General features: G+C 45.4%; 1 protein-coding gene across 2 annotated transcripts in view; it reads right to left on the bottom strand.

Annotated features, from left to right (window-relative positions):
- The window catches only part of CHD6 (chromodomain helicase DNA binding protein 6), a 218,829-nt gene that overhangs the window by 47,625 nt on the left and 156,889 nt on the right, over positions 1 to 14,315 (bottom strand). For both annotated transcript variants that reach the window (XM_030212950.1, XM_030212951.1), the window contains 2 exons: positions 10,373 to 10,589; positions 3,727 to 3,935 (listed from right to left, as the gene is read on the bottom strand). In XM_030212950.1, coding sequence (XP_030068810.1) covers positions 3,727 to 3,935; positions 10,373 to 10,589 — 426 coding nt within the window. The remainder of the gene's footprint in view (positions 1 to 3,726; positions 3,936 to 10,372; positions 10,590 to 14,315) is intronic.

Raw genomic sequence — 14,315 nt, 5'->3', positions numbered from 1 at the left:
AATGGGACACTTGGAGGCAGTGTTTTAGACTTTGAGATCTATGATCAGATGAAAATTGCCTTCCTTCTTTGGGACTATGATGTAGAGTATTTCCCACGTCCCTGTTCGGCCTGAGGAACTGGAACAATGGCCTGGGGCACCAGCTAGGAATTTACTATGGTCTTGGCTCCCTTTTGAGAAGGAGACTGCAAGAAGAGAAGAGTGACCGGGCAGGAGAACTACAACTTGTAACCTTCTGTAAGAATATCCAGAACCCACTGGTCTGATGTGATCTTGTCCCACTCCTCCCAAAACTCCTGAAGATGTCCTCCCACTAGAGAAAGAGAAGAGTGGACAGTCTCACATCATTGCTCTGGAGGCATTGGGCGCTCTAGCTGAGAGAAGGATTTCCTCTCCACATGAAAGGAAGTAGAAATTCTGACCATATTGCTGACAACCAGGCCAGTACCATCTGCTGTCTCAGAATCGAGAGCCCCCTGAAGACAGACAACCAGAAACTTTCAGCTTATCCGCCAACAACGCTGTGGCTTAGTTTCCCCCAGTTCTTTCAACATGTTACCGAGATCTTCTCCAAAAAGCCACATGCACTGAAAGCGCAGTTTAACTACATGAGACTTTGATGCTGCATCCACTGCCCGATACCACAACCAGAGTTGCCGATGTGCTATGACAGCCAAAGACATACTGTGGGCTACAACCTGTAACATGGCGGATGCTATTTATGACAAGTAGGCCAACCCCGCTTCCAGCAGGCTGTTATGGCACCCATCTTGTGATGCCGACTGCTGATGCCACTTCAGGCATGCTCTTCCCACAAATGAGCTGCACACTGTCGCTTGAAGACCCAAAAAGGTGACTTAAAAGGCTTGTTTCAGTGAGCGTTCTAGCTTCCTATCCTATAGGTCTTTTAGGGCAATGCTTCCATCTGCAAGGTCGACTTCTTAGTCACTGCCATAACCAGGGAGTCTACCCTGGAACTAACGGGTAGAGGCGAGCCATGGCTCTTCCCACTCTCAGCCCCATGCCCAGCGAGGACCATTCTGCTATAATCAGATCCTTAATGTCTGGATTCATCGTGAATGCCTTAAAAGGGCCTCTAAGCCCCCCTCATGATCAATGAAGATGGCACTCTTGATGCCGAGACAGAAGGCTCCTCAATGGAAAGTACCACCAGTGCCTCAAGGGGGAAAAAAAAAAACGGAGTACTGATCTCCTCTTTATGAAACATCCTCAATACTTTCAGATCACCCCCTCTAATGGCTCCTTCAATGATGGCGCCTCATTAGATAAGTAGGGAGAAGCACAGATAGCCTCATCTGCCCACTCCTGGAGGTCTAAACGAGATCTCTTAGGAGCCAGAGGGGAGTGGAGCGAGAAACTGAAGCACCTTGCAGCAACTCTGACTGTCCCTGCTTCAGTAAATAGGTCTAGTGTAAGAACAAACAAAGATTCTGATGCAGCTGAATGCTGTGTTGGGCCCTGAGGCTATAAAATGGCAGCTGTGCTCCGTACGTGATCAGACAGAAGTTGCTCCTCACTGCCAGTTGGCCCCAACAAAATGGGGTCTGTTCCTGTGCTCTGCTGCATCAAATTGTGCACTGGCCCTGCCAGAGAGCACGAAGACCCTGGCATATTTGGATGCTGCGCCTAATCCGAAGATGTGCTGCCGCCAACTATTTCCTCCGCATTCCGTGGGATTCCTGGCTTGCACAAACTCCAGGGGAAACACCTCTTAACTGCCGCAGGAGTCGCCACTCACCGCGACTAGAACAAGCGCAACACAATGTGTCCCAAGTGGTAAGTCAGGATCCCTCCCGTGCACCAAGTAGAACTTGCACCTCTCCAAGTGGTTCTGAGTCAAACTTTAGTTAGAACCACTGCTGGCTGCTCCCCACAACTCACAGTCTCCACAAGTCTTACTTTAGATGAGAAAGGCTCAGGATTGATATTCTGCCCCATGCTATCCAGCAAACTTCTTTCCTTCTATTTTTATTTCTTGTTTTAAGATTGTTGTGCTGGAAAAGAAGAGCTCCACAGAAAACAGGGGAGAGATGATGAGGGGAAAAGGAAATTTGTAGGGCATCACAGACAGGTATCTGAAGACCTCCAGATCTAACTCTGCAGACTCGAGTCACCTGCAAACTCAACTTGGGGACCAGTTGACCAACTGGACCAGGAGCAAAGCACTTAGAACCAGAGGCTGAAAAGTGTGCCCATCCACCTGCTGGAGACAGAAAATACCGAGGAGCTGGACTGGGTGCCAAGAGAGATTCTCAGTCTAGTTTTCAGTTCTCTGTGTTCACCTGCTGGTTGATGGACACAACTATCCACAGGTTCTGGAATAGTGGGAAGCTATGTAATGGAAATTTATGGTTCAAGGAAAGAGGAACTTGGGAAGGAGTTCACATGGGGAACGGAAATTAATATTTTGTGGTTAAAAAAGCATCTCTCCGTACACTGATTAAGGAAAATGCATATAAAGTGGTAACCCGCTAGTATTATACTCCAGTATGATTACAGCCGTGTTTCCTCAGAATTCCATTAACATTTGCTGGAGATGCTTGTAAGAGCAAGGAATATTTACCATATCTTGTGGTGCTGTAGGAAGATTCAGGCCTTTCGGACTATTGTTGCTACCTGCATGGAGCACTGTTTGAGGCCTGCTTGCTGGGCATCAGCAATAAAAGAGGACCTAAGTGGCACAGAGGGTTAAACAAATTTGTTTGGTGGCAGCCAAATGTGTGATAGCTGCCAAATAGAATCTCTGGGTCCAACTTTGCAGGACTGGCTATAGCATTTGAAGGTGGTTTGTGACTGACTGACTGACTGACTGACTGACAGACAGACGACATGGTTGTTTTGACAGATCATAGGAGGAATGGACCTATCTGGCTGAGCTAACTGCTCAGAGAGCGTTGGGGGGGGGGGGGGGGGCGGGGGGGTTGCTCAGGATGTGTTTCCTGAAGAAACAACAGTAAACACCCTGATCAACTGGAGGGCATTTTTCAAACTTCGATGGGAAGGGAGGGGGGTTGGGGTATGGTGGGTGTAGGAGAGGGGATTTGTCAGAGATGTACTGTTTAGTAAATGAGGGGATTCAAAGGTTGATTTTAGCTGTGTACTGTACATTCTCTTTTATTGAGTTACAATTGTTATGGCTTGCAGGGGGTGGGGGGAAATTGTTTATCTTTTCCTGAATTGAAACAAACAAACAAAAAAAAAGAAACAGGCATCCCCAAGAGTGTGTGTGTTTAGGTCAGGGTAGGAAAATCACACATACATATTTGATTCTCAAATGTTCATACAATGTTCTACCCCTCCCCTACCACCCTGCAGCATAGATGCTCTCTATTGCTTACATAATTCCCTTGTACAGATGTGGCATCACATCAGTGAGAATCTGAGTTGAGGCTCTTCTAGGATAGGGAAATAACTAATGTACTTGAATATTTAACTCAGCTTGAGCTGGGATTTAGAAGGATAGAGCACTAAACTAAAAAAAAAAAAATTCTACATCCAGGAGCAACTAATACATTAAAAAAAAATCTACATTCAATCAACGCTAGAAAAACTCCAGGAAACTTCAATATTCAAAAACAATCCTTCCATCTCACCCCTAACTGCTAAATCTAGCCCTTTTCTTGCCATGCTGCGAAATAAAACAGCCTCCTGTTTCTGGGAAATCTTCGTTTGCTTCATTTATGTAAGCAACAAATACTCTCTCACCATCCTCTTTGCCCAGGGGCAAGCGGCAGACTCTTCTACACATGGCAATAAAATTGTGAAAATATTTTTCCAGGCTCTCATCTGCCTTCTTCTCCAAACGAGACACAGTTCTGAACTGGGTCCAGTCAAAGGCTTTCTTGTCTGTGTCATAGATGACACCAAACGAGGAGACAGTCCTGTAGAAATCAGCCTGTTCTCTTCTTGTCCACCTAGGAGATGGGAAGAGAAGGACAATAAATTGACACTCCATGAAAATAATAGGTAGTAGGTTAGAGCAGCAGGTTGAGAACCAGGAAAGTCCAGTTCAAATCTAACTGGAGCTCCCTGTGATCTTGAGTAAGTCACCTAACCCTCCATTGCCTCAGGTACAAACAGACTGAACTCTCCTGGCATAAGGAAAAACCCACCGTACCTGCATGTAACTCACCTTGAGATACAACTGAGAAAGGCATGAGTCAAATCCTAATAAATTAATAAAAACAAGTGTAAGAAAGTATGCTTTCAGTCAATGTACAATTAAACTGTGAAATGTGTTACTAGAGATTGTGGTCCAAGATAAAAGCGTAGTTGAATTTTAAACAGATTTCCATGTACTCAGTGGCGCAGGAAGGGGTGGGGGGGGGGGGGGCGGTCCGCCCCGGGTGCATGCGCTGGGGGGGTGTCGGCTCGCTGGTTCCCTGCTCTTGAGTGTCACATGTATGATTATCTCCCAATTGGTGAGGTGTCATATGTGTGTGCCCGATGCAAAGAGCTCCTAGCTCTCAGAGAACGTGTCCGTTCTCTTGAGGCTAGAGTAGCAGACTTGATGGAGCTGAGGGAGACAGAGAGGTACATAGAGGAGACCTACAGGGATGTTGTAGAGAAGTCCCACCTCCAGTCAGGTAGCCCCTGTGCTACCTTGGAGGAGGGAGGTCTCCTAGAAGGAGAGCATCACCCTGGTGAAGTAGGAAGTACTCCTGTAGCCAGGACCTGCCCACCAGGGGATGTATTATCCTTTCGCACCGAGGATATATCTCCAAATGTTGCCCGGGAGGGAATGGTTAGGACAGCTGTTGTACTTGGTGATTCGATCATTAGGCATATAGATAGCTGGGTGGCTGGTGGACGTGAGGATCGCCTGGTGACTTGCCTGCCTGGTGCGAAGGTGGCGGACCTCACGCGTCACCTAGATAGGATTTTATATAGTGCTGGGGAGGAGACGGCTGTCTTGGTACATGTGGGTACTAATGACATAGGAAAATGTGGGAGAGAGGTTCTGGAAGCCAAATTTAGGCTCTTAGGTAGAAAGCTGAAATCCAGATCCTCCAGGGTAGCATTTTCTGAAATACTACCTGTGCCACGCGCAGGGCCCAAGAGACAGGCAGAGCTCCAGAATCTCAATGCGTGGATGAGACGATGGTGCAGGGAGGAGGGCTTTAGATTTGTTAGGAACTGGGCAACATTCTGGGGAAGGGGGAGCCTATTCCGAAAGGATGGGCTCCATCTTAACCAGAGTGGGACCAGGCTGCTGGCATCGGCGTTTAAGAAGGAGATAGAGCAGCTTTTAAACTAGAAATGGGGGGAAGGCCGACAGTCGCTCAAAAGAGCATGGTTCGGGATAAGGTATCTTTCAAAGATATCACCATAACAGGGAAGATAGAGTATCCTGATAGAGATTGTAGTAGATCGGGTATCTTTAAATAACAATAAAAATCAGACAAAAGATTGCCAATTAATACTGTCAAGTACTAAGCATGATGTACTTAGGAACAACAAACATAGTTTGAAATGTCTATATGCGAATGCCAGGAGCCTAAGAAATAAGATGGGGGAGTTGGAATATATTGCACTAAATGAAAAATTAGATATAATAGGCATCTCTGAGACCTGGTGGAAGGAGGATAACCAGTGGGACACTGTCATACCGGGGTACAAATTATATCGTAGTGATAGGGTGAATCGGATTGGTGGAGGGGTAGCATTGTATATTAACGAGAGCCTTGAATCAAATAGATTGAAAATTCTGCAGGAAACAAAACACTCCTTGGAATCACTGTGGATTGAAATTCCATGTGCAAAGGGGAAAAGGATAGTGATAGGAGTGTACTACCGTCCGCCTGGCCAGGACGAACAGACGGATGCGGAAATGTTAAAGGAAATCAGGGACGCAAACAAACTGGGCAACACAATAATAATGGGGGATTTCAATTACCCGCATATAGACTGGGTTAATGTAACATCTGTACACGCAAGGGACATAAGATTTCTTGATGAAATCAAGGACAGCTTCATGGAACAGCTAGTTCAGGAGCCGACAAGAGAAGGAAAAATACTAGACTTAGTCCTTAGTGGTGCTCATGATCTAGTGCAGGGGGTAACGATACGAGGGCCGCTTGATAACAGTGATCATAATATGATCGGTTTTGATATTGGCATTGAAGGAAGTGAAACTAGGAAATCAAGCACGCTAGCGTTTAACTATAGAAAAGGTGATTACGACAAAATGAGAAAAATGGTGAAAAAAAAGACTGAAAGGAGCAGCTCGCAGAGTAAAAAACTTGCATCAGGCGTGGATGCTGTTTAAAAACACCATCCTGGAGGTTCAGGACAAATATATTCCACGTATTAGAAAAAAGGGAAAAAAGACTAAACGTCAGCCGGCGTGGCTAAACAGTAACATAAAGGAAATCATTAGAGCCAAAAAACAATCCTTCAGAAAGTGGAGAAGAGAACCAACTGAAAGTAACAGGATAGATCATAAGGAATGCCAAGCCAAATGCAAAGCAGAGATAAGGAGGGCAAAAAAGGACTTTGAGAAGAAATTAGCGTTGGAAGCAAAAATACATAGTAAAAATTTTTTTAGATACATTAAAAGCAGGAAACCGGCCAAAGAGTCGGTTGGGCCGCTGGACGAAAATGGCGTTAAAGGGGCGATCAAGGAGGACAAAGCCGTAGCGGAGAAATTAAATGAATTCTTTGCTTCGGTCTTCACCGAGGAGGATTTGGGGGGGACACCAGTGCCGGAAAGAATATTTGAAGCGGGGGAGTCAGAGAAACTAAACAAATTCTTTGTAACCTTGGAGGATGTAATGGGTCAGTTCAGCAAGCTGAAGAGTAGTAAATCACCGGGACCTGATGGTATTCATCCCAGAGTATTAATAGAACTAAAAAATGAACTTGCGGAGCTACTGTTAGAAATATGCAATCTGTCCCTAAAATCGAGTGTAGTACCGGAAGACTGGAGGGTAGCCAATGTTACTCCGATTTTTAAGAAGGGTTCCAGAGGAGATCCGGGAAATTATAGACCGGTGAGTCTGATGTCGGTGCCGGGCAAGATGGTGGAGGCTATTATTAAGAATAAAATTGCAGAGCATATACAAAAACATGGACTGATGAGACAAAGTCAGCACGGATTTAGTGAAGGGAAGTCTTGCCTCACCAATCTAATGCATTTTTTTGAGGGGGTAAGCAAACATGTGGACAATGGGGAGCCGGTTGACATTGTATATCTGGATTTTCAGAAGGCGTTTGACAAAGTGCCGCACGAAAGACTCCTGAAGAAATTGCAGAGTCATGGAATCGGAGGTAGGGTACTATTATGGATTAAGAACTGGTTGAAAGATAGGAAGCAGAGAGTAGGATTGCGTGGCCAGTATTCTCAGTGGAGGAGGGTAGTTAGTGGGGTCCCGCAGGGGTCTGTGCTGGGTCCGTTGCTTTTTAATGTATTTATAAATGACCTAGAGATGGGAATAACTAGTGAGGTAATTAAATTCGCCGATGACACAAAATTATTCAGGGTCGTCAAGTCGCAGGAGGAATGTGAACGATTACAGGAGGACCTTGCGAGACTGGGAGAATGGGCGTGCAAGTGGCAGATGAAGTTCAATGTTGACAAGTGCAAAGTGATGCATGTGGGTAAGAGGAACCCGAATTATAGCTACGTCTTGCAAGGTTCCGCGTTAGGAGTTACGGATCAAGAAAGGGATCTGGGTGTCGTCGTCGATGATACGCTGAAACCTTCTGCTCAGTGTGCTGCTGCGGCTAGGAAAGCGAATAGAATGTTGGGTGTTATTAGGAAGGGTATGGAGTCCAGGTGTGCGGATGTTATAATGCCATTGTATCGCTCCATGGTGCGACCGCACCTGGAGTATTGTGTCCAGTACTGGTCTCCGTATCTCAAAAAAGATATAGTAGAATTGGAAAAGGTACAGCGAAGGGTGACGAAAATGATAGTGGGGATGGGACGACTTTCCTATGAAGAGAGGCTGAGAAGGCTAGGGCTTTTCAGCTTGGAGAAGAGACGGCTGAGGGGAGATATGATAGAAGTGTATAAAATAATGAGTGGAATGGATCGGGTGGATGTGAAGCGACTGTTCACGCTATCCAAAAATACTAGGACTAGAGGGCATGAGTTGAAGCTACAGTGTGGTAAATTTAAAACGAATCGGAGAAAATTTTTCTTCACCCAACGTGTAATTAGACTCTGGAATTCGTTGCCGGAGAACGTGGTACGGGCGGTTAGCTTGACGGAGTTTAAAAAGGGGTTAGATAGATTCCTAAAGGACAAGTCCATAGACCGCTATTAAATGGACTTGGAAAAATTCCGCATTTTTAGGTATAACTTGTCTGGAATGTTTTTACGTTTGGGGAGCGTGCCAGGTGCCCTTGACCTGGATTGGCCACTGTCGGTGACAGGATGCTGGACTAGATGGACCTTTGGTCTTTCCCAGTATGGCACTACTTATGTACTTACTGTTCCGGGGCAGAGAAAGCAGGGAAGCAGCAGAGCCGACGCAGCTCCCAGTGACGTGCACTGGGGGCGGATCGGCCCTCCCGCCTGCCCCCCCCCCCCCCCCGCTGAAAGGTAGGGTGCGTTTGGGGGGGGGGGGTGCTCCGGAGGGGGGGCTCCATGCCCTGCACCCGTGGGGGGGGGGTGCGCAGCGGCGACCCGCCCCGGGTGTCAGGCACCCTCGCTACGGTACTGCATGTACTACCAGTTGATCTAGACTGACTATTGCTGATGTTGTTTTTGATGGACCACTGGCTTGTCTCAGCACGGCACTTTTCATGTTCCTAGTGAAAATAATTATTAGTGGCAATTTTAGATGAACTTGGTACATATTTTTAGGGTTTAGGCACTTGTCAGGAATAACTTATCCTGTTAAATCTCCTGATTGTAACTGCTGTGAGGCTGAAGAGAGGAGAAGTGGTAACAGATATGACAACTAAGAGCAAGAATGTTAGTTCCCTGGTAATGTAGGGGAGGACACTTAAGAGGAATATGGTTACTAGATCCATCGTATGCAAAGGCATGGGCTGGGATCAGCACGGGGAGGGGGGGGTGCTAACGTAAGAAAAGGTCTCCTCCCCTCTGCCATAAAAACTTCCTTATCTCCCTCCCCTCCCTCCCATCAAAGTAAGCGGGCAAAGTACACTTAGGCGCCCAGGGATAAGGAATTGCTGCCAGATCCACGGAACAGCAACCTCCGTAACGACTGCCAGGGTCAGGAAGCTGCAAATGTGGCCAGAATCAGGGACTAGAGAGCAGCTGCCAGGGCTGGGGAACTGTTGCTACGGCTGAGGATGGAGAGCCACTGTCATGGGCCAGCACCAGAGTCACATTGCAAAACTATTGTTGCAGAGCCCCGTTAGAGGAGAGGCTGGGACTATGGATGCAATGGAAAGGGGGAGAAATACAGGGGTGGAAGGTGTCGTTTAGGCAATAAGGAGGAAAAGAGCAGCCCAAAAAGTAAGAAAAGGAAAATTAAGAAGATGAACACAAGTTTTATAAACATTTTTCTGCTCTTGTTCCCAAAACATCTGATGTAAAATTGGGTATAAAAAATGTAAGGAAAAAAGTAAAGCCCTGATGGACTCACTCACTGATAAAAAGATCCAGAAGAAAATAATTGCAGCTGGTAAGAAAGTCTGTATAACTTTTCCTTTCAGATGAGTTTGAGAGTCTTATGTAAAACAGCTAATAAAACATGTTACTGGTGCTTTATAGTTCTTTGCAGTCACTTAATTGTACCAGTTTTCAGGTACTGGAGACATAGCCCAGTGCTAAAAAGTTGATAAAAGAGATTTATCCTAACACAACCTCAGTACTGCTCCTTCTCACACTGCCTTTCTTACTCCTATCCTCCCTCTAAAGTCCTTGTTGCCTCACTTCCATACTCTACCACTCCGCTTCTTAATTCTAACGCCTCCTTCTTTGCTCTTCACCGCATTTGTTTCACTTCTCCTTAGGTTCACAATCTCATATTCACTCACTGTAGTTTACTCCATTGTCCTCTGGCTTTCATCATATCTTACTCCTCTGTCTTCCTAATTGCCGTCCCTCGCATTCTTTTCTCCTATACATTTTTCCTGCCTGCTTTAGTGCTTCACTCCTGCTCCCTCCGTTCCTCCTGCACTGAAGCAATACGTGTGTGTGCATGTGTACACATACATGGGCTGGAGAAGGGAGGACAGAGGAGGTGTAAGGGGCTGGAGGGCAAGGGAGGATGATTTCACTGCTGCTGTCTGAGCAGTGTGTGCGCGAGGGAAGTCTGAACTGCTATTCCCTAGGTTGTACCTGTGCTCTGTAGATTAATGGAGGACTTTAATTTTCAGCGCTTTTGATCCAGAACCTTTCACAAGCACAAAATTCACAAAAATCGCATACCTCTTCTGCATTTCCTTCACAACAGGATCGGAGTCGGTTGCCCTGCGGAACATCTCCTCCTGGAGCCAGTATGCATGGTTACTGGGCATTAACAGCTCTGCTCGAGGAAGCTCTTTGCGATTACATCGCTGGTACACCGTGATCAAGCGTCGCAGTCTTGCTGTCAGCGCAGATGAAACTGGCCAGCAGGACCTGTTCGGGTTCGAGCCATCCTGGGCTTCAAATATCATGGTGAACATTAGTATTGCAAACCATTCCAGAATCAGCAATACACACTTGGTCAGTTTTTAAACTAGAATTGTTGCCCTGTCTCTCTCAGTGCTGGAAGGTTTGCTATTCCAATATCAGTTTAACTATACTGCCAGTTAACTAATGTTCAGGGCTTTTCAGGGTCTTGGAACCCTCTTGTATTCGCATTTATTTTTTGTTCACCTATTCTCTTGTGCCTTCTATGGGGCTACATAATGAATCTACTTCTATTTTTCCCCATTTTAGAGATCTCCCTTAAGCTAACTCAACCCTCCCTATTATAATGCTTTGCCAGGATCCAGAGATTATGGCTCCATCCAGAATACAGTATGGGTTTGATTTTATAACAGGGCATCTACGTGGAATGTCAGAAAAGGCACTTTTTTTTTTTTAATAAAGGTATCCTATTTCAAAAGATTATAAATGATAGCAAGGAAAACAAACTACAAAACAAAACCTATCAATATATATATATTTTTTTAAAAACCCCACTTGGGGTAACATTCAGCTCGCAGTGATAAGCGACTTGCCAGCTGCTTCCAGTCGTGGACTGACCTAACCCCGGATATTCAATCCCGGCACTGAATTCCTAAGTATGTCCACTGATCTAGATGTTAACTGGAGACCGCTGCCCAGTTAACTCGGCCCTTTTACTAAAAGGTGTGTTAAGCCCCAACACGTGCTGAGGGGCCCTTTTACAGAGTGGTGGTAAGACCATCACGGGACTACCGCCAGCCCAACATGGACGCTGGCAGTAGTCGCGTCCCAAGCACGGGCCTTTTTACCTGCTGCAATAAAAAAGGGCCCTGGTGTGCGAGAAAAATGTCCCCTGCTGCTAGCGCAGGGCAGGAAAAACAAGCTATTGCAAAACGTGTGTTAACTACTACCTAAAAATATATATATATTTTTCACAGGGAGCTTGTCATGGGCAGAGTGTGGGCATTCCCATGTTAGGCGGCTAGTGTGTTCTAGCTGGATAACGCAGGGTTAACACAGGACAGCCTATTTAGCCTCCTAAACAGGAGGTCGTAATTGCTCCCAAATTATTCTTTGACAGGTGATACGCTCTAATGGGGACATTAGTGCCCAACCTACCCTAAGAAAAAAAAAGAAAACTTTAATGCCGTGGTAAATCAGAGTTTAGCGTGCAGGAAAATTCCACGTTACAATGTGCTAAGCCTAGATTTCACCGCATCTTAGTAAAAGGGTCCAAAGTTAGGGCAACTCTTTTGAAGTGCTAACATTATGCACTTACCTAACTGGTTTGCGGACGGAATATCGCCAGTAACCGGCTAACTCGCTGCTCCACCCTAATTCTGTCCCTTGCCCGCCCCCTAACCTAGCTGGTTCATGGCGATATTCAGCGGCACCACCTGGCTTAGTGCCGCTGAATATCGTCACCCGGCAAACTCAGAAGGGTTTAACCGGGCAGGAGCTTCTCTTGCCTGGTTAAGCCCTTCTGAATACTGATCCCATGTTATATTAAACAAACAAACAAAAATTATCCTACTTACATAGTAACATAGTAACATAGTAGATGACGGCAGAAAAATACCTGCACGGTCCATCTAGTCTGCCCACGATAAACTCATATGTGTATACCTTACCTTGATTTGTACCTGTCTTTTTCAGGGCACAGACCGTATAAGTCTGTGCAGCAGTATTTCCCGCCTCCCAACCACCAGTCCCGCCTCCCATCACCGGCTCCGGCACAGACCCCGTATAAGTCTGCCCTCCCCCAAAAAATTATTTTAGGGGTCCTTTTACTAAGGTGCACCAACAGATTTACTGTGTGCTGATAAGACACCGGTATCATTTAGTGCACACTAAATCTATTAGCACACCTTACTAAAAGGACGCCTTAGTGAACAGAATCAGCAGAGACTCAAACCATTAGTCACAGCTTATTCATAGATTGTCCAATAGTACCATCATCAGTCCAACTCAATTTTCTTATATACTTTCCAATATATCAGACAGTGAATATTTAAGCATAAAAACCATACAATCATTTGCCCAATGACTTGATAGATGAATTTGGCTTAGCACAATGGGCTGCTTTTCGACAGATAGCTGATTTACTGAAACATGGGGAGGGGGGAGGTTGCAGATGGACGAGACCCCTCTTGAAGAGGCAATGAATGGGAGTAGTAGTAGAGGAAAGTGATTCTATCATGCGTTCTTACACAAATCCCCCCACCAACAAAATATATACTCTCTTGAACACCCATTTTGAACCTAAAGACTGAGAGAAGAATCTTAAAACTTTTTTGCATGTCTCAATAGCCAGCAATATGATTGAGAACAGTTACAAATGTTCTATCAGTGGTATTATTATGCCTGTGCAGTTAGGGCACTTTTTTGCATATATTGTGGTCCTGTCCTAAGGCTCAGACATTTTAGGACCGAGTTATGGAACTGATCAGACACATTATATGTATGCCACTGATCAATATTCAATGAACAGCAAGCCACTTTCTTGGTCTTCCAGGTCTGCTATCTCGGAAAAGGAGACTAATACAGCTTATATTAACTTGTCCTAGCTTCAGTGTTATTGTTAAAATTAACCACATATATTTGATGTCAAACTGACAATGTTAAGATAAAAAAGACTTACTCAATTCCTAAAAGGGGGATGATTACATTAAACGGCAAGATCACATTCCAGAGATTTTACAAATCTCTAGATACTATAAGTGCACTAAATACATTACTGCCCCAAAGCCTCATCAGAGGGAGGTGTTGGGACTTGGGGAACCTATTTCAGAAGAGCATGTATCCCTTTTCAGATGCCATATACCGAGAAGTCACAGTATGTAATGTGCTAGTTTTTTTTTTTTTGTTACATTTGTACCCTGCACTTTCCCACTCATGGCAGGCTCAATGCAGCGGGCAATGGAGGGTTAAGTGACTTGCCCACAGTCACAAGGAGCTGCCTGTGCCGGGAATCGAACTCAGTTCCTCAGGACCAAAGTCCACCACCCTAACCACTAGGTCACTCCGTTTCCTACATTTGTTATGTTTTGCCTTTTTCTAATAACTAAATAAATAAAAGATAACCACGTATCAATTTGCTAATGTTAAATTATAATGGAAATACAGTGCCAAACATATGCACTGAGGTGCAAGGATGAAGCCAGAAACACGTATACAAAAAGAAGAAATCCCCAAGCAAACCAAGTGGAGCAGCAGCCTAGTGGTTAGTGCAGTGGACTTTGATCCTGGGGAACTGGGTTCGCTTCCCACTGCAGCTCCTTGTGACTCTGGGCAAGTCACTTAACCCTCCATTGCCCCTGGTACAAAATAAGTACCTGAATATATGTAAACCGCTTTGAATGTAGTTGCAAAAAACCTCAGAAAGGCGGTATATCAAGTCCCATTTCCCTTTCCCTTATGACATCACAATATCAGAAGTGAGCCAAGTATTTGGCAATCAAGCCATTGTGACATCACTGATAAGGTTGGCTGTTATTGGTGGGAGGAGTGGCCTAGTGGTTAGTGCAGTGGACTTTGATCCTGGGGAACTGAGTTTGATTCCCATTGCAGCTCCTTGTGACTCTGGGCAAGTCACTTAACCCTCCATTGCCCCTGGTACAAAATAAGTACCTGAATATATGTAAACTGCTTTGAATGTAGTTGCAAAAACCTCAGGAAGGCGGTATATCAAGTCCCAGTTCCCTTTCCCCCTTTCCCT

Source organism: Microcaecilia unicolor, chromosome 8 (assembly GCF_901765095.1).
Source record: "Microcaecilia unicolor chromosome 8, aMicUni1.1, whole genome shotgun sequence".
NCBI lineage: Eukaryota > Metazoa > Chordata > Amphibia > Gymnophiona > Siphonopidae > Microcaecilia > Microcaecilia unicolor.
This window is presented reverse-complemented; position numbering and strand designations above follow the sequence as displayed.